This window comes from Diabrotica undecimpunctata, chromosome 1 (assembly GCF_040954645.1).
Source record: "Diabrotica undecimpunctata isolate CICGRU chromosome 1, icDiaUnde3, whole genome shotgun sequence".
Taxonomy (NCBI): Eukaryota; Metazoa; Arthropoda; class Insecta; order Coleoptera; family Chrysomelidae; genus Diabrotica; species Diabrotica undecimpunctata.
The window spans coordinates 22,090,567-22,115,949 of NC_092803.1; the positions used below are offsets into that span (position 1 = coordinate 22,090,567).

The 25,383-nt window shown below is 35.1% G+C and overlaps 1 protein-coding gene across 2 annotated transcripts in view; it reads right to left on the bottom strand.

Annotated features, from left to right (window-relative positions):
- Window positions 1-25,383, bottom strand: part of LOC140446349 (ras-related and estrogen-regulated growth inhibitor) — a 248,757-nt gene that overhangs the window by 33,569 nt on the left and 189,805 nt on the right. For both annotated transcript variants that reach the window (XM_072538894.1, XM_072538898.1), the window contains exons 4-5: window positions 14,226-14,537; window positions 5,688-5,871 (exon numbers count right to left, since the gene is read on the bottom strand). In XM_072538894.1, the coding sequence (XP_072394995.1) occupies window positions 5,688-5,871; window positions 14,226-14,537 (496 nt within the window). The remainder of the gene's footprint in view (window positions 1-5,687; window positions 5,872-14,225; window positions 14,538-25,383) is intronic.

The window sequence follows — 25,383 nt, forward strand, 5'->3', positions numbered from 1 at the left end:
ATATTTTATTAATACTATTACGTAGATGCGACCAATATTATGGTGGTATTTAAATTGCTGTCAGATCTCCGTTATTTAGGAAATGTGTTTTTTAAGGTCTTCAAAAGGTAAATTATATATAGGGTGATCCATTGATATAAGAAAGTTAATTAGATCTCCAGATAAACGGAAGATTTGACATAAATGTACCTAAATATTATCATATTATCTCTGAATCTATATTATTTCTGGATCACAAGACCTTTAGACACCAAAATCTATAAAAGTCGTTTTCGAAATAATTGAGGCATTCCATACTTAAAACTCACTCTGTAAATATATATAGGAAACTCAATGGGAAATTCTAAACTGTTGAATTTCAGCTTCCCTAATTATTTTACGTGAAAAGTCATGAGGTAAGAATACACTTCTCCAAGAAATTAACGCACCACTTTGAAATATTAAAATATTTTATTAGCATTAATAAAAATTTCCATTGTAATGTTATATTTTGCTAGCCCCTTGTATATGCTATTCGTACACTCTATATTTATTGACTTTGTTTTATCGTTATAGTATTTTTTGCAACAAAACAAAAAGAAGCAAAAAATGCACTAATTCTATAGATATACTAATTTCGAAGTGTTCGCGAATTTTATTCGGCTAGTGTTTAATTGTTGATTATTGTTAATTGTGTTTATTATGGAGCGTTAATCACGTAATTTAACCCGAGATGAATGTGCCCAAGCAGTGATACTGTCGGAAGAAGGTTGGAGTTACCGAAGAATTGGCCGCCGGTTTGATGAGTCCCACACATCCGTCTCACGGGTATTAGAAAGATTCCTCGAAACAATGGATCATACTCGCAGACCAGGGCAAGGACGAAACCAAGTAACTACCCCTATTCAAGATCGATTTTTAAGAATTTCTGCTCTTCAACAACGTTTTGTAATACATCGAAGTCTACAAATTCAGTTTCGAGACGTGCATGCTATACAAATTAGTACTGAAACTGTTCGCCAGGGAGTTAGGAAATACAACTTAACACCTAGGATTACCGCCCAAGGTCCTCTATTAACTGCAGAGCATCGAAGGGGAGACTACATTTTGCCAGAAAACACGTTAATTGGTTAGAGGCTGACTGGAAACGAGTGCTATTTATTAATGAATCCCGATTTTGTTTGTACAATAAAGACTGACGTGTTCGTGTGTTGCGACGACCCAACGAACCATATGCTCAGTGTAACTTCTCACACACCACATTTTTTGGTGAAGGATCCGTTATGCTGTGGGGTAGTATTTCTTTGACCGCACGTACGGTCGTAGTGGTCATACAAAATGGAACTGTTACAGCTGAAAGGTACATACTGGAGATCCTGGAGCAATATGTAGTACCATTCGCTCCTTATATCCAGACCTTATATTAATGCCAGACCTCACGCTGCACAGATCGTCAGAAATTATTTAGAAGAGGTAGAAATTAACACTATGGAATGGCCAGCACATAGTGCGGATTTAAATCCGATTGAAAATCTCTGGGATATCCTTGGTAGGCGAATAAGACCGACACCGATCCAACCAAACAACTAACAGGAAGTAGGAGAGAGGCTGATTCAGATTTGGAGAGAACTAGACCAAAATGAAATACAGCAATTAATTTTAAGTATGGGCCAACGTACTTGGGACATGTGATGAGAGGGCAAAAATACGCATTATTACAACTTATTATGCAAGGCAAAATCCGAGGAAAGCGAAATGTGGGAAGACGAAGAATATCCTGGCTTAAAAACTTAAGGTAATGGTTTGAATGCAGTAGTGCAGAACTTTTTAGAGCGGCAGTCAACAGAGTCCCCATAGCCATGATGATTTCCAACCTTCGATAGAAGACGGAACTTAAAGAAGAAAGAAGATGGGCCAACGAGTGAGGCTGTTATACGTAGTAGAGGTGGAAACACTTGTTATTAAGACTTTTTTCATATTTTAGTTTACTTTTCTTTTTATTATTTTTTTTAGAATTTTCCGTTTTATTTTTTTTCTCCTGTACTTCAACATTTTCTGATGATTAGACAAATTGATATAATTACTAATAAAATGTAGAATAAATCTGGTTAAGTTTTATTTTTTATTCTTTGCCTGTTTACAAATAAAATTGATTTATTGAAGTGGTGCGTTAATTTCTTGGAGAAGTGTATTTATAGAGGACTAAAATTTGTCTTGAAAACGACTATTAAAATTGTTCTAGGAATTAAATACATTCAAAAATTTTGGAAAAATATAATAGACTTGTCAGAGTATTGTAAAAGTTAGGCCAGAAGACCGTACTGCAGATTAATTGTTTAAAATTTTATTAATATCCAACTTCATTATGACCAAACGCAATCCGTTATGCACATTTTGCACTACGTGTGGCCTAAGGTTTACAATAATTCTGGAAAATGTACTATATTTGTAATATATTTTTTGTAAAATTTTAGAATGTGTTTAAAGAGTAGAATAATTTTAACATTTGTTTACAATATACATTTCAGTCCTCTACAAATAGTTTTCCATGACTTTTGATGTAAAATGATTAGGGGAGAAAAAGAAGATAACCAAAATACACTCTATATATTCCATGTAGATTTAATAATTAGTATTATCATGTCTTAATTGAATCTTTTCTACATCTTGAATGTAATTTTATTTCAATTAATATTAATGGCAAGAATTCTGATTAGGGAATGCAGAAATTGGTATAGTACGAAAAGACAATAGGGAAAGATCAGATTAGCATCAGCCGCGTCTGTCTTTGTCGTTACCCCAATGGCCTAAATACGATAAAAGTCCAGGAACATCTGTTGTTAATCGAGTGATGGAGGTCGAACTGTTTGTGAGGTATACAATAGAGGAAATTGCTTAATAATAGAATATAAACCTCTTTTGAATCGATAATTAAGATAAAAAAGAATTTGGAAATGTTTGTTTTGTATAAATATACGAAATTATCAAAGATATTAGCCAAAAAGGAACTGATTTAATATCTTTATTATGTTTGCCCTTATTTCAATACGGGGTCGACTTCTTTTCTGGTTTGCGTCTACTGCTGTTGTCTTTAGTCTAATATCCTTTCAGTATCTACTATAAACATCCAATCGTGAGCACCAAGAGATGTCACATTAAAACTTTTCTAGTATCTGATCCAGTACTAATGTAAATATATAAAAACTTACTAATGAGCTATATAATTTAATCCTAATCTTACGTTATACATACATTAAATATTCTATACCTGTCTTAGCAGTAGCTGTTACTCTGTCACACATGATTTCCACATATTCACCGAGGATCCAATACAAAATCTCTTTAGATACTATAATACACTCTTTATCAAGATCAACTAATTCCATACAGATTAAACACGCCTCGCAGGTAGATACTGCTCTAAATGAAACGGGTTGAATCATTACAGGATGCCTTAGACCCACCCCAGTCCCTAAAATCTACTCCATTGCAGGAATAGTTCCACCTAAGATCAGAAGAGCTGTAGCCGTAGAGGCCGAGAAATAGAAACAAATACCACCGTCACCTTTACATAATCACGCCGAATAACACGCCTGAATAAAGTCCGCCGCAGCTTTCTTTGTCATAAAAAATAGCTAGAGACCTTCTAATCTAATGGAAGAGAGAACTTTGGCGCCAACACGATACACAACCTCTATTCTACCATAAGTAGCAGATCAACCTTACTTTCTCCATCTGGAAACATCTACAGCAGCTGCGGAGTGGAGTGAAGCCACTGTAAGTACAATCTGAAAAAGTGGAGCTACGCCGAAGATAGTCAGTGTAACTGTGGCGCTGTGTGCGAACAGTTACAATAAACCTGTACCTAATACCACCTAAAGCAAGCCAACGAAAGAGCCCTGGGTGCCGTAAAGCAGTGGAAGCTCACAATTTGACTGAAGCTGAAGAGGACACGAGAAGTACATTATTAATACCATATGAACGTTTGTGTATTTATTCCTATATTTATACATTGGCTTCCTTATAATGAAAATTACTTCTGTTGTTGATCTGCTTTGTATAAATCCGAACTAAATTTTGGATATTTCAGTATCTTCCCGTATCTAGCTATCAATTACCCTCTCCCATATGTTCATGCTGTAACTAAGTAGCTTATAATAAGAGAGGTAAAATGCATCCTTGGCGTACTCCCTTCTCCAAAGTGCATTTATCAGATATATATATATATATATATATATATATATATATATATATCTGATATATATATATATATATATATATATATCTGATATATATATATATATATATATATTCGACTATATGCCAGGTTATCTTGATATAGTTTGCTAAAAAGATTAGTCAAATGTTCGGGTACACCCATTGTCGTCAGTATGTTCCATAGATTGTCCCATCTAACATTATCAAAGACCATTGTGTAATCAACAAAACATATAAATATCGGGATCTGATATTCCCTGGCTTTTTCTATAATGTTTGTTATATTAAGGATTTGTTCTCTAGTACCACTGACCTTCATAAATTCAGCCTGTTTAAGTACTATTTGTCAATTTACGAAGTTTTCTACACGACGTTGTAGGATGTAGAGGATAACTTTACTGGTGTGAGATATTAGGGCTGGTAATTTATAGGTATTACAATTATTTGTTGGACCTTTTTTATGTAGAGGTATGATTTTGGTCTTTCTACAATCCTCAGGCCACTCGCGTGTGTGCCAGATTTCATTACACAATCGATGTAATATTCTCACTCCACATAATCCACATAAGTCTTTTCAGAGCAAATTCAAACTCGGGCAAAAGTATGTCAGGTTCAGATTGGAAGACTGTATTGTCGGTGACTGCGAGAGGAGCATAATGTGTCCCTGTTGAAGGGGAGTGGAAAGTGGAGACCTGATGTTTAGGTACTTACGGGATGTCCAAGGGCATCTTATCCTTATCGGCGTATAAAGATTACAATATAAAGAAAAGACAGTTAAGATTTAGTTTTACGTGTAGTGCGTCTGTGTATCCGCTTATACGTATTTCACCCTAAAAGGGATCTTCGGAGCGGCTATTCACAAACGCTCTGAACGAGAAAATAATATTTCCTGTCATATTAGAAACAACTATAAAATGGCTTCGATCTAGACGCAATAGCGACATCTGATAAATAAATCCGTAAACTTATTTTCGAAACCAATTCCGATTTCTTCTTTAATCTGTGCCTTCTAAGAATTGAAAGGCAAAACAGACGTTGATAAATATGTTATTAGAAACATGGGGAATCTAAAATTGCATTCCACAACATATCTCCTCAACTAAGCAAAAATCCTTAGCGAATTGGTTTCTCGTACACATAAAGAGTAAATCGGAATAAAAAGAAAAGACAGTTAAGATTTGATTTCACGCATATTGCGCCTGTGTATCCGCTTATACGTATTTCATTTATTTAATAAAAAGACGACCAGAAGAATTTTTCTATACCACTCGACAGAAAAGGCGCTAGAACCAAGAGCCTTCTGGGTTTTTAACAACTAGATTGAGATAAATATCTCCTCTTGGCATCACAGCAGGCTGGTGGTTATTTCGCCAAGCAATCGATAAAAAGAGAAACCTAAGAAGAACCAATACCGATATTTTAAGACAATCGCATAAATAAACATTTATTTTTTAAATTATAAATTTTACTAGTAGTTGACTTATACTCACAGATGGTACCTGAAGTTCTACATCCATACGGAATCAAACTACTCGGGGAGACAGCTGCGGAACACAACAACCTGATGGTATCTGGAGAAATGGGATCCTTTTCGCTAGCGCTACGTCGCAGCTTCGAAGGATTTTTGCTGTGGACTCTCCAAAAGCGACATACGTCTCTGAAAACGTCCCATACCTGAAAACAAAGGGGTACAAAGGATAAACTAAACAACACGAACGCGATTACTTTGTAGTAGGTGTACTATAAAAACATATTGCTGCTAATAAATATATTAATAATATAATAACTAATGCAACTACATAGATGGTTTGTTTTATAATAATATATTTACAATACTAACAATAAATTAATCCATTTAATTTCTTTTGACAACGGTTCCTGTTTAACCCCTTACTGCATTATGTTTAGTTTAGTCTATTGTTGTTTTATATTATAGGCAAAATGAAAAACTAGGCGGACTGTAACACTGGCTTTATTAAAAACTGTAACAAAACGCTGTTAAAACTAAACTTCATCGTCTTTTTGTAGATGGAAACCTTTACGAACAAATTTATTGTTTTATACCAAACTGCTTACAATTGTACAGTACTTGTTGATGTCTCGATATCGTCTCTCGTTCTCTTTGGCGCGTACTCTGCTCGCTGAAGTAACGCACTGTTGTAAGTAGTAAAAAGTCTAAAATAATTGTTTGGTGCGCAAACACATCATTTTGTATTTTTTATGAAAAAAAATGTATGATTACAAACTTCACTTCAAGATTACGGTAAAAAAATTAAAAAAGATGCTACTTGGTTAGTTTTTTGTTTTTTTTTTATTTTTTTTGTGTGTCATATATGGCACACTATGCATTGAAACAAGATTCAACAAGTAAAATCAATAAAAAAAATTACGTTTATTACTTTCTAATTATAATAATTATTCAGTGTGAAAGTTGTAAGAACAATTTCTATTTAAGCAAAGAAAAACGTTACACTTCTCGCATTTTATGAAGCTTTTTGAACCACAGGAATATTTGCATCTTTGCCTTTCACTACACCATATTGGAAGATGACCATATCCATCTGTTCGTACATCTTACATTGGAATATCTGTAGCTGGACCACTTTTTTTCTTGTTTTGTAAATTTTCCATAGCTCTATACAGACGATTCTTTTTTGTAGTAAAACCAGCTTTATTATCTTTGCATAAACACTCCGCTACTGCCATTTTGAAATCTGCCAGAGCTAAATTATTATGCTCATTGTCACTTCTTCTCCAAAGAATCCAGGCATTGACAGTCATCAAATCAATAATATGAAAAAATATACGCATGGACCTTTTTTTGGATCTGAGTTTGATCCTATTGTATCCCAACATTAAATCCAGGAGATCTACTCCCCCCATATACTTGTTGTAGATCGTTACAGCTTTTGAACATGGAACCATTATATGTGTATTAACCTGTTTCGAAAACTGTTTAACTTCAACTGTTGGTCTACTTCCAGCATATGTTGATAAAATGTTTACCAATTTGTTGTCATACCATGTAACAACAGATATTTTTGTACCGTCAATTGCGGCGACTTTCTCTACCATAGCTCCTCGGTCGTTCTTTTTTATTTCAGCCTCTTTTGTCATATTACTGTTTGGCACTCTATTTATTATAACTATTCCTATTAGTAACATAGCCTGTTTCGTTAGATACATTTGCAATGGGACGCTGTTGAACCAATTATCAAATAATATTTTGTGATTTATAAGTCTTGGTACTGTTTGTGTTATGTTGTTAGGCTTCCTATAAAAATTTCATACTCGTAGAAAAATCAGCTGACACCAATAAGAACAAACGCCTTATATCTCCATTTGTGGGGTTTTTGCGGAATATATTATTTTATAGATTGATGAACGCGCATTTGTTGGAATTATGTGCTCATCTATGGCTAAAAATTCCTCTTTCGGAACTTTAAGTAACTGATTCCTTAGTTTATTTCGTAGCGGTCGGATTTTACAAGTTTATCATGACCAGGATTACCTGCAGCAATAGCATTGTTTTTTCTTCGTAAAATGTAAAAAATGTTTTATTTCTTCCCATCTATTGCATGACATAACATCTGAGATCAATCGATGATTCAGGCTGGAGTTCCAATAACTTCTAGCGTTTAGCAATTGCGCTATTGACATATAGATACAGGTTCCTAAGAACTGTTCTAGCTCATTTTCAGAAAGTTTCAAAGGTTTTTGAGGCCTTTTTTCCACTGAATATAATATAGTTTAACAAACTATATCTTTGATTACCTCATTTGTTAAAAAATTTTTTTAAAATGCTTAAGAGGAATCTATTTGTTGCAACTCAGGTGGCAGGTCAGTAGAACCGAGAAATCTCATATCATCATCTGATGTTACCAAATTTCCTTTGAATGATTTTTATTTCTATTCTTTATTGGATTACGTCGTAATTCGTCCAAAGAAATATCATCTTCGCTTTTTGAACTGCTGTCTAAATCCGTTTCTGGGATAATATTATCTGATTCACTATTATCTATTATATCATCTTCATAGTCTGCCTCTGGGGCTAATATAATAGGGGAAATATCATCATCTGATAGCCCTTCGTCTTCACTACCATCTGGTATGTCCACTACCACAAGAGTTTAACCATATAACTTTTTTGGATCCATTATCTAAAATAAAAAAAAATAATACCTACTGTCTGTGTCAAGTTAAGAATTCATAAAGGAGCCTTATGGGAAGCGGTGATGCCAGAACTACCGATAGACTGAGATAGGCGAGAGTAGTGGAGTTGCAGCGAAAAAGCAGGGCCGAACTGCATGTTATATTGCACATTAGACGTTTTTTCACTTAGGTAACTTTAAATTTTTTTTGTTTTTTTGAAAAATAAAAATTAAAGACATGTCTTTTTCTCACAACAGTTATTTATTAAATTTCGGCTTAGGTCATCATCAGACTCTTAAAAATATTCTTAATTGTTTAATGAACAAATTGAGTGAGTATTGTGGTAGATATTATTAGTGTCAGTAAAAAACATAAAAAAACAATAAAAACTTCTGTATATTTTAAAAAAAATACAACAGAACCATAGAAATGTAACAAATTATTTGGTTTTTTAGTTTGACATTTATATATTTACAATATTACAATTATCAAAAACTATGTACATTCTTCGTCCATATCCAAATCGGAATTGTCACTACTATCATATAAATCTATAACTATGGGAGTTACGTCTTCCATTAGACCGTCCACTTCCCAAAATTTTTTCTCCAGAGTCATTACATGTTGAATATAGTTTTTCCAGTTATCAGACGTAACATTTGAAAACGCTTTTTTTATGAGGTCCTCCATATCCTTCGCTTTGAAGGTGCTGTTATTTACGGCCACATGCCTTTTTACTTGGCTCCATACCATTTCAATTGGATTTAATTCGCAATGGTATGGAGGCAAACGAAGCACTTTGACATTATTTTGTTGTTTACAAAGTTCTTCAATTTTGTAATTATCAAAATTTTGTTTAAATTGCGCGACTACCTCCAAAAGCTCGCACTTCAGATAATTTTCTTCAAAAAATATGTCTTTTTGTCTTAACCAGTCCATAATGTTATTCTTATTCCACGATTGGTTAGGCAACAACTCGGTTTTTACACTATGATATGGAGCATTGTCCATAACAATAACCGTTTTTCGAACTAAGTTGGGCAACAGTTTGTTTTCAAACCAGTTCTCAAAACACGGACCGTCCATTTCGTCGTGATAATCAGCGCTGTTTTTTTTTGCAAGGAAAAACATTTCAGCACCGTTTACAAAACCATTTTCACTTCCGGCATGGACAAGGATGAAACGTGGTCCACGCTGAGTGGGATGCTTTAGTCCAGTACTTAGCCCTTTTATGAACGCATCTCTTGCCGAGGTGACGGTTTTGTCTTTCCATTCTCTGGAAACCGAGTGCCCCACATTGACCCATGACTCATCCAAATACACAATGTCATAGCCCTCAGCCCGATATTGTTTAATGGCCCTTAAATATCCATGCCTCCATGCAATTATATCAGGACGTTCTATTAGCACGGCACTTTTATCACGTTTTGCATAAACAAAGTTCATGTCTTTTAACAACCTGTACATTGTACTGCGGGTAAAATTTGGCAAGTTTTCGTCTTGGTTCACTTTTGGCAGAAGACGATTCAAAGTAGGAGGAATGTTTTCAAAAAAAAAACTATGCACTGTTCGACGAACGCCGATACGAACACCTTCATCGTAAGTATAGTCTCTGGAGTTGTTTCGGCAACGGGTTCTTTTTCTGTTTGTTTTTACCTCAGAAAGCTCACCTTCTTTGTCTTCCTGTACGATTTTTTGAATCGTACGAACTGACACTCCTGTCATCGCGGATACTTTGTCGAATACAATACGTTGACTTTCATCTCGAAGCAAATTAATGTGGTATCTCACTACGTTTAAGATCACTTTTTTAGCACTCAGATGTAAAATTTGACCACTTTTAAACGGCAAAACTGGATCCATTTTAACAATATAATTTTTTACACTTGAGATTTGAGTGCGCGATGGTTATGCCTTAACCCTTGTCCGGGCAGAAGAATTTAAAAACGTAATCGGGCAGTTTGGGCTTATGTATACAGACAAACATATAATCTCCACTTCACCTAATTACACTATTTTGAAAAACATACCGCTCATTTATCTATAACTCATAAATCTGTCTGCTTTCCAAATGTGCTTTCCAAATGACACTATTGTTTGGAATGACTAAGTACATAAAGAGAATTAGAAAACTATTAATAGTCAATTATAAAGTAATCAATATTGTTTACTGTTAGGGCCTGTTAGCCCGGCTTGCCCGATAATGGAAGTTTAAGCACAATATCTTAATTATTATTGCTTTCTATTTATTAACTATTGTGAAAGTAATATTTTATAAATAATTTTGAGAGTTGACACCTAAGCTGTCAGAATTACCTGTGCCATAATAATTAACCAATTGCGTAAAACCTAATATTTTAACCACTAATAAAGACATTTTTCTAATAATCTTTAAAATCACTTCCCTGAAAATGTAACCATATTTATAAGTAATTGTAGTCGTTAAGCTTATTAAATAGATACGTACCTATCTTTTTAAAATAAATTTGATTAACATTGGAAAATATAAATAAAAATTTGAATATAAATAAAGAATGGGTTATTTCGGCCGGCCCTGCATAGTCCCGTGAACTATTGGCAACATACGCCCGTAAGAAATGCACTGGCCTATCTGTTCAGTTGTGAATTCTTAACTTGAAACAGTCTTGTAGTTCAGAACGCATATTGTGCCATATATGAAAGAGAGTTTTGCACTACAGTGCATATTGTGGCATATATGGCATATATGCCTAGCATATATGTCTAGCATAACAATACACACAAAACTAAAGCTGGTAAGGGCACTTATTTTTCCCATAGCCACATATGCATCCGAAACGTGGACCTTAAAGAAAGCGGATAAAAATAAACTAGACGCTTTTGAAATCTGGGTATACCGCCGCATGTTAAGAATATCCTGGATTGATCATCGCACTAACGTATCGATATTAGAACAACTTAAAGTACAACAAATACAACAGAGATATTTGCAGTATTTTGGACACATTGCTAGAAGAACAGGTACGATGGAAAAACTGATAGCCGAGGGTAGAGTTGAAGGAAAGAGACCTAGGGGAAGATCTCCAAGCCGTTGGGTAGATCAAACAAAAATATTGATTAGCCAAGGGTTACACGAAGCCGAACAACTAGCCCAGGACAGGGAAGGACGGAGGGAAATCGTAAAAAAACTGTAAAGGCCTGATGTGTCACCACATCCCAAAAGGGGTTAGGACTGAGGAGGAGGATTGCACAAGCATATTTTTGACCAAAAATACCGAAATATAAAGAAATACGTGAAAATACTTACAGAAATTCTTTCTTGAAGGTCTATCCTTGATGTCGCTATTTTTTTACAAAAATATTTAATAGAAACTTCGATAATTGAATATCAAGTTGCACAATTCTTAAGAACAGCTGTCAGACTTTGCTGCATTGAAATGACGCTTTATTACCGGTTATACGAAATATGTGCTCTATATTGACATGTCATGTATAAATACTTTAAAATAAGATTCGATCTCTAACAGTTAGGTATAAAATTAAGTATTGTGCCATATATGACCCACTATGCGGTAAGGGGTTAAATAAATTAACTCTTAGAATTTCACTTAATTTTTTTTTTAAAACGAAAAGAAAAAATATATTCAATACGTTTAATGACATTATTTTAAATTATTATTTTAAAAAGGGAAATATCAGTAGATTTTTTTTTATAGCATAAAATACCCCGCATTACACCGTTATTAAATTACCAGATGTTAGACACCGTTCCCCAAGTCACGTTCACTGAGAATATATTATTTATTATATCCATACGTTTTGTGAGACCGTGACCGTGAAATTGATATCTGATATATCTGGTCACTGGTCACGGTTATCAAAGTAAGCAAGGAACGGTTGTTACCGGTGATTTATAAATCACCGTCATTAAATCACCAGTAGTGAAATCACGTCCCATCACTAGCATGCATTGTTTTTGTAAACGTTTTGAGCATATGATTGTATAAATGACATATTGAAAAATGAACACATTATATACTTTTTTTATCGCAATCGAGATATGGCAGTATTACTGTATATAAATTATGTTTACCCTTATTCTTTCGTCCTTCTAATATGTAATACTCAAGAAACAAGTACTCACATCACGTTGATTAAAAATATCGACCTATAAATGAAAAAATTGCACTTTATTTCGAACGTTCGTGTTTGTAGTCTGTAGATAACAGAAGATAAATCTCCCGCTGTTTTCTCATACTATGTCAAGATGCTCGTACCGTAAAACTTGAAAACAATTCCCTAGATGCTCCTCTGCACGCTTTTCTTGTATAACAAGTATATGCAACGATATATTTTGGACGGAAAAACCATTTATTTCCCGGTGAACATTCAATAATGAAAGAGGTAGCGTTGAATTGTGAAATTGATATCCTCAGTTTTCATAAAATATACTAAAGCAAAAAGAAGAAAAAATAATATTAAGGGGGAAAATCAGAGATTGTAATTTTGTAGTACAGCTATACAACATTCCAATAAGTTAACATAGGGAATAATAGTAACGTAAAAAAAAAACACAAAAGACGTAGTAATCCAGTCGTCAGAGATTTGACCCCTAAAAACGAGACGAATAAGCTGAATTTTGTTAAGAATGTCAATTTTGAGACCTCAAAATATGCGCAAAAAATCATGAATGTGTTGCTTGTGTGAGTCCATTTCAAAAGGTAAAAGAAATAATAAATTAGACTTACTCACAATCAATTTAATTTAACTATCAGACGACCGGTTTCGCTTTCTACAATATGCAAAGCATCTTCAGGTCACGATACAAAGTTAAATAAATGCTGAAAATAATAAACCCATATTAGGGTGTTGTCTAATAAAGGTAAAACAAAGATAGGTGATATAAATTATATAAATTACAGTAATTATGCCAATATTACATGTCTGTGGTTTTTAAAAATGAATAAAATGTTTAAGCAGACAAGGTAAGACCCACAAATTGGTAAAATATTCTATTAAACTGTAATGAATTAATAAATAAACAAATAAATAAATACAATTACAATAGTTGACTTGAGTTCTCCAATCAACAATACAAGATAGTTTGAACCATGTTCTTTCAACCATCAATTAATAGAGTACCGGCATGTAAGTAATGTTTTATTTATTTGTTTATTTATTAATTCATTACAGTTTAATAGACTATTTTACCAATTTGTGGGTCTTACCTTGTCTGCTTAAACATTTTATTCATTTTTAAAAACCACAAACATGTAATATTGGCATAATTACTGTAATTTATATAATTTATATCACCTATCTTTGTTTTACCTTTATTAGACAACACCCTAATATGAGTTTATTATTTTCAGCATTTATTTAACTTTGTATCGTGACCTGAAGATGCTTTGAATATTGTAGAAAGCGAAACTGGTAGTCTGATAGTTAAATTAAATTGATTGTAAGTAAGTCTAATTTATTATTTCTTTTACCTTATACGCAAAAAAGTTTGCCACTCCTACCTCCGGGCTTCCCCCTAAAACACCCCTTGTAGGGGGGAAAATGGAAAAAATCGATTTACCAAGAATCTGTACACCATAGAAAAAAAGGGAGTGAAAAAAGACGAACTTCCAGGCTTTAAAATCCAAGACCTTTAATTAATATAATAATCACGGAATTGTTCCGTAAAGAAGTCAATAAAATTTGAATTGGTATGATGATCACCAACCTCCGAAACGGATAGACAAACTATAAAGAAGATTTATAGGTGTTTTATTTGCATTACCAAATCAAATGCTTCAGTCAAATCTACAATCTTTTACCTTCTGTTGTTTTTTCAAAAATCTACACGCTTTTTATGGAATTTGCACACATTATGTAAAACAAGCTATACTAACCTGTTCAATACTTTCTCTAACGGAGATCTCGTGGAAACATACACAGCCCATTTCTTTGCTTCTTCTTTGGCCCTCTTCGGAGGAGATCATTCTGTCTTCGAGTTGGTCCGTTTTGTTACCTACCAGTACGACCGGTACGTCCCCACAACCTTCTTTGATGGGACTACCCAGCCGCCGTCTTCTCTTATTGTAGTTAATGAGGAACTTGAGTCGATGGCATTCGTCAAAGGAACATTTGTCAGTAACGGAGTACATCAGGATAAAGGCTTCTGCCCATCTGATGTTGGCTTCTAGGCCAACACATTCTGATTCCTAAAAATGGAGTAAAAAAAGTATTAGTAAAAATATTTCTCTACATATATGTACACTTCAGTAATCTCAATAAACAAAAGGTTTTAAAGAACAGTCAGGTGAAACCAAGGAACCGAACGATGCCATAGCTGGCACCTCTGGTATTACCAATGTACAAGCATCAACAAGTGGTAGTGATTTGCCTTATCTCTGGAAAACCAGATGGAATCCGAAAATTTCGAAGACCTCCCAGAAGCAACCACTGACATAGAGGAGCCAGTTCTAGTAAAGAAAATAGGAAAATCCCGAAAGGCAACAGAGAAGCCACTTGCAATTCGGCCTACAATAAAGGAAAAGCTGGGATCGATTTGTGAGATCAGATGGCATCTTATGCTACCACGCTTCAAAATGGCGTAAAATGGTATAAGAAGCTAGGAATGGATATGCTTCTGGGAGTATCGGTAGTAAATACATGAGTTTTATACAAGTGTGTCACTTGTATAAAAGAAAATCCAAATCCGTGCTTTTCGTGACATCTTGGCAGCAGAGCTATTTGATATCGAAGGTTTAGCAAACGAGCAGGTGCCAGAAAACCCCAAAGATTGCCACCATTTACTTGTGAGAGTCGGGGAAGATGGAAAAAAAATCCTCCGAAGGTGTTCGACTTTCTACGCAAAAATTCAAAAAGAATCAGGACGTATAGTTGCTAAATCTAAAAAAAATAACATAAAATTATTGCGACAAGTACCCGGAATAGCCGCAAATGTGTATTACAGGTTTCAAAGAAAAAAAATGTTTATATTTGAGAATATTTTGTTTAGGTTCTTAAAACTAGCTTTTTAGAATGAACTTTTAGTTACAAATATATTAAATAAGTTTATTTTTCTGTAAAATAAATATTTTTCAAATTTTTTTTTTATGTACAAAATTTATTTTTCCAATTTTGTTTAAACCGAGATGTGTTAAATATTTGTCATAGATTTTGCTTCGCTGCTGTTTATCTTTGTCCACCTGTTTTTTATTTTTCTTTATATTAAATATTCTTTATGTTTCTTCTTGGATATAAGGTCACAAAATTTAAAACATATTTTATTTTTTATCTCCTTGTTTTAGAGAAGAATTTTTAAATCACCTTGTACATCCTCCTCTCATTACCAACGAGGCATTATCAGCTTTGTTGATGTTTAGCCCCATCGTCAAGATAATCCTCTAAAATTAGAAATTTCTGAAACGTAGTTATAATATTATCCGATGGAGCATTATTTGCTTACTTTCCCTTTGTGTTAGATTGTCGAGAAGTTTCTAACCTTCAAAGAAGATCAAAACCAACCACTCGTTCAAATCCATCCTCTGCTTTCGACCTAGTTATAGTGTTTCCGCGTTTCCGCTATTGCGTCTCGCACAATATAATATCCTTCGACTGGAACGATATCCCTAAGCGATTACAACATTATATACTGCGTACGTATCTTGTCCCTCGGGAAATTGATTTTTAAGGACAGTTCCGAACAGTTGAAATTGTAGATAGTTTCGTGTGGGTTTGCTTGCATTTAGAGATGCATGCAGGGGTATTTTTTATACCTTTGTAAAAAAAATCATCCGACACCTTATTAGGGTAAAAGGAAGGGAAGAAAGAAAGAAAAGTAAAAAAAATCAGTTGTACGTCTTCAAGGATTTGTCATCAGCTATCCCTCATTTAACTTTTAGGTCCCTCAAAATCTGTATAAGATCTTTTCACCTTTTTTAAAAACGTGATTTTGTTTTAGTTTTGTAACCGATTTAGATGTTATTAATAAAACGTATAAACAACTTCCAAAATTTACACGATCACTACTTATTGCTAAGCTCACCTGAAATCATTTGGAATAAGTGTCGTTGATTTTATCTGTTTTATGGTAGAGATTTTAAAAGATCTTATTTAAGTAACAGAGGATTTTTATCTGCTCTGTTAACTCTCTCAGAATTTACGTTATTTGATCCTTTCAAATGCTTTGGTCTTTGGTATAGTTCACCAAAGATCAATACGGCAGCTGCATAGTATATTCATAAGATTTTTCAACAACTCGTCTTATATTTACTATCAATTTTAATAAATATACAAAAAAAAATTATAAAATTATATCGTACATTTTATTAATTTTACATATTATTCTATATCCTAATTTGATTTTATTTAGCCACAAGTCAATTTTCTATAAAACTAATACGTCAAGTCATAGACCTTAGGGGAGATCTGCCTGGTGTCGGCCGATTTGCGCTCGACCGTTTTGCGCCCTTACCTGAAATTGGCCGGTTTGCGCTGTAACACTTTCAATGGAGATGTATAGCTAATTATTTTCTTATATCGACCGTTTTGCGCTCTCTTGTAATCGACGTTTAATTTTATTCTACCATAACGATCAGGTAACGGTTAGGCTAGTAAAATTAGTTTTAAAAAATCATAAAACTATAAAAAAATAAAAATAAACCATCTTTCCTTCACACTTTCATTCAGACTTAGGACTGTCATAGTTTATACATAATATAAACATTTGCGTGTTTAGAAGATTTTATTTTTTCATTTTTTTTTTAATTTGTTAATTTTTTTTTGTTTTTTTTTTAAATTCTTTTTGTTTTTTTTTCGTTTTTTTTTTCAAACTTTTTATACAGTAGAATACAAAAAATTCTTGGGAATAAAAAATTGTCTATTTATTGCAGCTTCTGGATATATGCCAATGTCCTTAAACACAACCTTAAGTCCCTTGTATCTTTATATTTCTGTAAAGTTTGGGATATTCTTTTATCAAGATTAATAGATGTTTTCTTGCGCCGCTTTCCTTCTAGATTGAAAGTAAATCGATCATAAAGGTGATCACAATATTCTGCTTCTTTAACCAGGCACTTCACTAATTGGAATACATTGGGATGTGGTCTTATTAATGTATTCAGACGATGATTCCAACCTTCTAAAACGTTATTACTGCGATGTCTTTGATCATGGCAATTCCACATTTCCTTGGTAATGTGAGTATTTTCTAACCATTGTTTGACAAAGTAGTCATAAAACTGTTCCATTTTTTCAGAAATAGGAGAGGTTTCTTGAATGCATAACCAGCCATCATCGATATCTTCTATGGGTAGATACGCTAACGCAGCACACATTCTTATGTGCAAACGTATCTCTTGGTTGTCAGTGTATTTAGAAACAAGTCCAATATTTTGAACATTTTTCCATATACATTGATTTAAATGAAAATTACAACCAGAAATTTTGACTTCGGGAAAATAATTTTCTAAGGCACCAATCACTGCCTGTTCAAAATCCAGTTTTATAAGAAATGGTTTCCAATTTGGTAGTTTCTCTTTCATTGATGAAAATAACATATCGTATGTCTCTTTGGTTTTGTTAGAAAGTAACGCAAATATCAATGGAATTGTATTTGTCTTCTCTGGCGTACTACCAATATCGATATGAACGGTATATATTTGACTAAATTGCTTACTGTAGCTTTTGAATATTCCATCCATAAATACAGTGTCCTTACTGTTAACCAAAATCTCCCTAGCTTTGTTGCTGGCAAATACCAAGATTCTGTATCCCGAGAGAGTGGTCTTGTCGATAAATAAAAATTTCGTTTTGTCGCTCATTGTAATAATTTCTTCTGGAAATACTATTTCGGATGCTGCCGCTGGATCTGTGAGCAGCCCACGCGCACGTTTTCTACAATCGTTTAAGCCACTTTAAACTGAAGAGAATTTTGGGATGTCTGTCACGAAATCCAGTCCTTGACTATATAATCTTTGAAATTCATCTTGATATATTTTTGACATCGGCAAATAACTATTGTCTTCCATAGCTCTTTTTCGAGCATTGAAGACACACTGCTTCACTTCTGTCGCTGCAACACTCGGCTTACACAGATGTTTGGCTTCCTTAATTATTGTGTTATTATCCATAATTTGGTGGCCTCGACATTTTTCAGTTTCCTCTTTCAAACAACTCCAAAAAACTGAACCATCTTTATTTGTTTTTTTTTATAAGAAAACTGTACCCTTTATACAATGCACATGGTTTTCCCTTCGAAGTTTCAATAATTTGCACATTTTTAAAACACTAAGTCACACTGATTCACAATATTTCTTGATCCTACTATCTCAATGCGCTTTCATTGACATAGAGGGAGCATTCGATAATACTTTATTTGAATCCATAAAAAGAGCACTAGTAAAGAGGAGCATTGAAGTCTCACTAATACAATGGATTCAGTCAATGCTAAAAACGAGAATCATCACTGCTAGTATTGGAGGAGAATCTGTGACTGTCACAGCGGTAAAGGGGTGCCCTCAAGGGGGAGTATTATCGCCCCTGCTGTGGTCTTTGGTTGTGGATGACCTTCTCACTAAGTTGCATGATTATGGTTTTATAACCCAAGGTTACGCAGATGACCTAGTTGTTACAATTAGAGGCAAGCATCACCAGACTATATCTAGTCTCATGCAAACTGCTCTTAACGAAATTAAAAGTTGGTGCTCGAAAGAGGGCTTAAATGTCAACCCCAGTAAAACGACTTTGATACCTTTCACAAGGAGACGTAAATACAATTTACAGGCTCCAACTATGAATGGCATCACATTAGACTATTCCAAGGAAGTAAAATATCTGGGGGTAACCCTAGATCAAAAACTCACCTGGAATAGTCATATTGAAAAAATTTTATCCAGAGCTTTGGTGGCAAGTTGGACCTGCCGCAAGACGTTTGGAAAGACTTGGGGCCTACAACCAAAAATGACTCTCTGGTCATATAAAACAATAATTAGGCCCATGGTCACATACGCATCATTCGTATGGTGGCCAAAAACACAACAAACAACAGCTAACGCCAAGCTGCAAAAAGTGCAGCGGCTAGCTTGTCTGGGAATCACAGGGGCAATGTCAACATGTCCCACTGCAGCTCTAGAGGCGATGCTGAACCTTCCTCCCTTGCAGTTCTGCATAAGGAGGGAGGCAGTAACTACCGCCTTAAAACTGCGACAGACACAAATAATGAAACCTGGAGATCTAGTTGGCCACCTAAAAATCTTAGAAGAAATTCCATTGGATTCTAAGGACATGCCGACAGATGCTATGCCAGTCAAATTCGACTTTGAAACACCCTTTGAAGTGGTCATAAAAAACCACCAAATGGGTGAAGAAATTGAGCCAAAAGTGGAATAAGGTTCACTCGTATGGTATACGGATGGATCTAAGATAGATGAAAGGGCAGGAGTGGGAGTTATTGGGCCCAATTTCAGGCTATCTAAATCTCTTGGAAACGCCCTAACTATCTTCCAGGCAGAAATACATGCTATAGACATAAGTGCCCAAGAATGTCTCAACCGAGACACCCGTAGGGCAAAAGTCTTTATTTTATTAGACAGCCAAGCCGCCTTAAAGGCTCTAAAGTCATTTACATGTGAGTCAAAGTTGGTTTGGGACTGTAAACAATCTCTCAAGAAGCTGGCGGAACGCAACAATGTAACTGTGATGTAGGTGCCAGGTCACAAGGGAATTGCAGGAAATGAGGAAGCTGACAGCCTCGCAAAAGAAGGAGCTAATACCCCATTCCAGGGTCCGGAACCCTTCTGTGGACTATCGAAAAGCCACATCAGAGAGGAACTCCATACCTGGGAACTCAATCAACTAAGATCATATTGGTCTAACTTACCAGGACAAAGGCAAGCAAAAAGGCTCATAAAAGTGTCGCCTACTACACGCCTACTACTACGAGTAAAAAAGATATCAAAATGGTCACTGGCCTTCTCACTGGTCACTGCCCTCTGAGATATCATCTCAAGAAGATGGGCAAATCAGATAGTGAGAACTGTCGTTTCTGTCACAATGAAAAAGAAACGGCAGAACATATACTATGCAACTGCGTAGCACTGTCCTGCAAAAGACTAAAATTCCTAGGAAACAAGTCACCTAGGAAGCTAATCAACTTCATCAGAAGTATTGGCATTCTAGAGTTTAACTAGATTAAGGTATGCACAAAAGATCTCTATAGGTCGAAGTGCGGTGAGGCTGCATGGCCTTAACGACCTCACATAATCTAATCTAATTTCAAAGAACGCAATAGAAATGATTGACCATCAATATGGTCATTATCACGTAGAATTTTCAGGTAATTTTTCTGTTACCATACCCTTTGTTAATGACTTAAGTTGTTACCAGTTCGCATCAGGTAGAAAGGAAAGTTAGTTCCAGCGATCTCTCATTTTGGGAATTCTAGTTACTAATTATATCTAAACAATTAACTTCCAGGTAGAAGGATTATGAACAGAGGTATTAAAGATTAAAGAACACTCTGTTGTTCGACAGTATTAGAAAAATTTAATAATTTTGTTAGTTTTGATTTGACATTTTTTTTTCAAATCTAAAGGAAAAAGATGTTTCTGTCTGTTTATTTGACATGTTAGTTTGTTCATTGCAGGTTCACCAGACTATTATTGTAGAATGAAATTAAAATTATATTGCTAGATAGCGCAAATCGGCCGATTATGGAAACTATAGTAGTTAGATATTTCTATTATGAAAATTGCAAAGCGCAAACCGGTCGATTTCAGGTAAGGGCGCAAAACGGTCGAGCGCAAACCGGCCGTATTCGGTCTGCCTGACATGGCATACATTTTTTAGTTAGTTCACACTTTTTTTCGAAATGACATGTGAAGAGTTTCAGCAGAGATAAATGATAACTTACAACTAAAACCAAACAAAACATATTTTAATCATCATTTATTATTTAGGGCAAGTATAAAAAAATAAATAAAAAACTATTACAGATGCAATCTCACCCAAATATTTGTGGGTAAGACGGCACACCAAAATAAAAAAATAATCTACACTCTACATATATCGCAAATGTATGTTTTTTTCCTTTTTGTCTATACCCGCGGACTCAACATGGGACCATTTTGCACAAATCTGACATCTGATACATTTTTTTTTTAAATCGAGAGGTTGAAAATAGCTCATTAAAGAAGATACAAGCTGCATCTTCATCGTGACCGTCATCAGCAAGTACCTCTTAACTATCACTGTTTGCTTTCTAGCAGTTTTCTGTTTTTATCAGTTTTTTAGCAGTTATCTGTTTGGCTACAGATACAGTTGGGCATCAGGTGTCGAGTTAAGTACTCCATGTTTTCCTTGATTTCTGTTAGTCTTGCGTTTAGTCTAACTGGCAGCTGGAAGAGGCGATACTGGCAGTAGTATCGGCTACTATTATAGAACTTGATGGATCTGATATATGTACACTTATAGAGTTAGGAATATTTTTGTTACGCAAAGGATTATCACTAAATTGATTCACCATTCTATGATTAGGTTTAGCTACATTTGGATCATCTGGAGCCCCTGGTATATCGGTAGTCTCTTCTGGGGCAACTAAATAATGGGGAAAAATCTCTGCATTTAGTGGACATATTCCAGTTAAAATAAAATCGCTTTAAGCATTTTTCAATGTCTCAGCTTTCTTGAAATATATAATATCTATCATCTTCTTCTTTGTGTGCCGTGCTTGTATTCAAGCGTTGGCTATCGTCATATTGACAAGCTGATGAAATGATTCTCGGTCGGCAGCTAGATGAAACAGTTCCTCGACCGTTCGACCTGTCCATTGTCTAATGTTACGCAGCCAGGACAGTTCTTTTCTTCCGACCCAACGTTTTCCTTCGATTTTGCCCTAAATGATTAACCGGAGTAAGCGATATTTAAGTCCTCTCATTATATGACCGAAGTATTGGACCTTTCTCATTTTGATGATGTTGATCAATTCTCGCTCTTTGTGCACGGTCTCTAGCACGCGTTCGTTAGATATGTGTGTTGTCCACGGGATTCTGAGCATGCGACGGTAACACCATAACTCAAACGCTTCTAATTTGTTGAGATTTTTTATTTTTGTTGTCCAGGTTTCACATCCATAGAACAAAGTGGACCAGACGTAGCACTTCAATACTCTTAGACGTGTGGTCAACGACAGACTTCTACTGCATAATACAGAACGCCAGTTAATAAAGTTTTTCCGTGCGAGTTCTATTCTGGTCGAAATTTCCTCGTCACTTTCAACCCTGCAGTCAATCCAATATCTATCATAGGCTTCTTGAAATAAAGCAGCAACTTAATAAGGAGTCATAGTTCTTCCTGTGTGGCTTCTAATCCAGTTATTTAGTACTTGGCTATAATAAATGTTTAAGGACAAAAGCTCACATCAAGCGCTTGTACCCTGTGGGTGCAATAAGGAGGAAAGCAAAATAATATAATACCATTAGATTAAACCAGGAAGCAATAACACCAACCCAGTGGTATAAGGCAGAAATTATCATACTTCATAAAAAAGGGGATGCTACCGACCTCAGGAATTACAGGCCCATAAGTCTACTTTCACATATTTATAAACTATTTACAAAAATAATTACGAAACGACTAGAAAATAAATTGGGATTTTATCAGCCCATAGAACAGGCGGGTTTTAGAAAAGGCTATGGAACAAACGATCACCTACTGGTAATAAAAAATCTTATAGAAAATATATGAAAAGGCATTTGACACCGTAAATCAACAAAAAATGTTGGAAGCCTTGACAGAATGCCGAATTGACTATCGGTATATAAATATAATTAAACACATATATCAAAACGCAACAGCCAGTGTTAGAGTGGGTGATCGTCAAACCCAGAAATTCCCGATACAAAGTGGAGTACGCCAGGGGGACACCGTATCGCCGAAACTGTTCACTACGCTTTTGGAATATATATGTAAAAGGGCAAAACTGACCGACAAGGGCATAAACATAAACGGAGAAAAGCTTAGCCATCTAAGGTTTGCAGATGATATTGTACTAATAGCTGATAGGATAGATGAGGCCAAAGAACTTTTAAATCAGCTCTACCTTTCCTCGCTAGAAGGGGGATTGAAAATAAATATATCTAAAACCCAGATGATGACAAATCTTGTAGTCAGCGAAGATATATGCGTAGGAACAAGATCCACAGACCAGGTAATGGCCTATAAATACCTAGGTCATGAGATTCGCATAGGAAAAGATAACCAAACCGTTGAGCTTCTTCGTCGTATAAGACTGACTTGGGTAGCCTTCGGCAAGCTGAACTATATTTTCAAATCGTCTGATATACCAATATGCCTTAAAAGAAAAACGTTTAATCTGTGTGTTTTGCCAGTGTTAACTTACGGTGCGGAAACATTGACCATGACAAGGAGAACAGTTTAAAAGATCCGTGTGTGTCAAAGGGCGATGGAGCGTGCTATGTTGGGCATTTCACTACGAGACAAGATCCCAAATCGCCAACTACGACAAAGAACAGGAGTAGAGAGAGTAGCAACACTGAAATGGAACTGGGCAGGTCACGTGGCTCGAATGACAGATAATAGATGGACAAAGCGGATACTGGAATGGAGACCAAGAGATGATGCCTACCGAGGCAGAGGTCATCCACCAACACGTTGGACTGACGATCTAAAACGTTGTTATATGAATTGGATGCAAAAGGCACAAGATCGAAATAGATGGAAAATTATGAGGGAGATCTATGTCCAGCAGTGGATAAGCGAAGATTGAATGATGATGATGATGATTAGATTGTGCATATTATATCACTTCAAGGCCTTTCTGACTACCGTGCCCATATAAAAGTAATAAAACTTTTTTTTTTCAGTTGGACTTGATGAAATGCTTCATTCGTTGAAAGAAAACTTTAAAATTCATTCACCCATTCTCTTGGGTGAATCCTACAGCTCCTACGGGTGCATTGTTCATTAGCTCTAGCTTAAAATTTTTCCTGGGGAAAATTAATCCTGGTGGCACGAAAGTCCCGACAGCATTCATACAATAATCGCTGTTAAATCTTCTCTTAGTAGCAAAAATCTTACTGTTTTGCACAGGGACAGTGAATAAGCCCGACTTTTCTATGTTCCATATTTCATGTGGCTCAAAATTATTATCTTTTATTACATTTGTCAATTTTTCGAAGTATAATTAAATTTGTGCTTTATTAAAAGACCTTACACATGCAGCTGACGTTGATTCAGGTACTCTTAGGGAAATTAAGGGATTTATCTCCCTAAATTCTCTTAAGCAGTCCTAGCCTGCCATTTGGTTTGATGCGAAAATCTATGAGGGATTCTTTTTACCTCTGCTACTTCGTAAGTCAATCTTCCGACTGCAACTGTTGTCATACCAAAAAACCTGCTTTCTGAATCCTTAAGGTGTTCAACAATTTCTCGTTCCAAATATTGACTAAACATAGCTTTATTTCCGCCAATATAGCCTAATTAACATCAATTATCCTTGGAAACACGCTATCTAAGCATCGTAAATGGAACATTGTAGGTCTTCGATGCTAAAAGCCAACCCATTTTTTTTTTCTCGGACAGCTAATATGGCCTGCATTTCATTTTCACATCAGGATTGTCTTGAAAGATTTACGTGTATACCGTCCCATATCTATAAAAAAATTAACGAATAATGATGAATATGGAAGTTTAAACTTAAATCCATGTGAGATGGTATACCATGCCATCTCAGACTGATGATTCGTATGATATCTTCTTTTTCTTTAAGTACCGTCTTCCGATCGGAGGTTGGATATCATCATCTCTATCTTTACTGTATCTACTGCTGCTCTGAAGAGTTCTATAGAACTGCATTTAGACTAGTTCCTTAAATTCTTCAACCATGACACTCTCCTTCTTCCTATACTCCTTCCTCATCTTATCTTTCCCTGTATTATTAGCCTTAGCAGTTCATATCACTGTCCTCTCATTACGTGTCCCAGATATTGTAACTTTCTTATTATTATTGTGTTTATTATTTCGCATTCTTTGCCCATTTCTCGC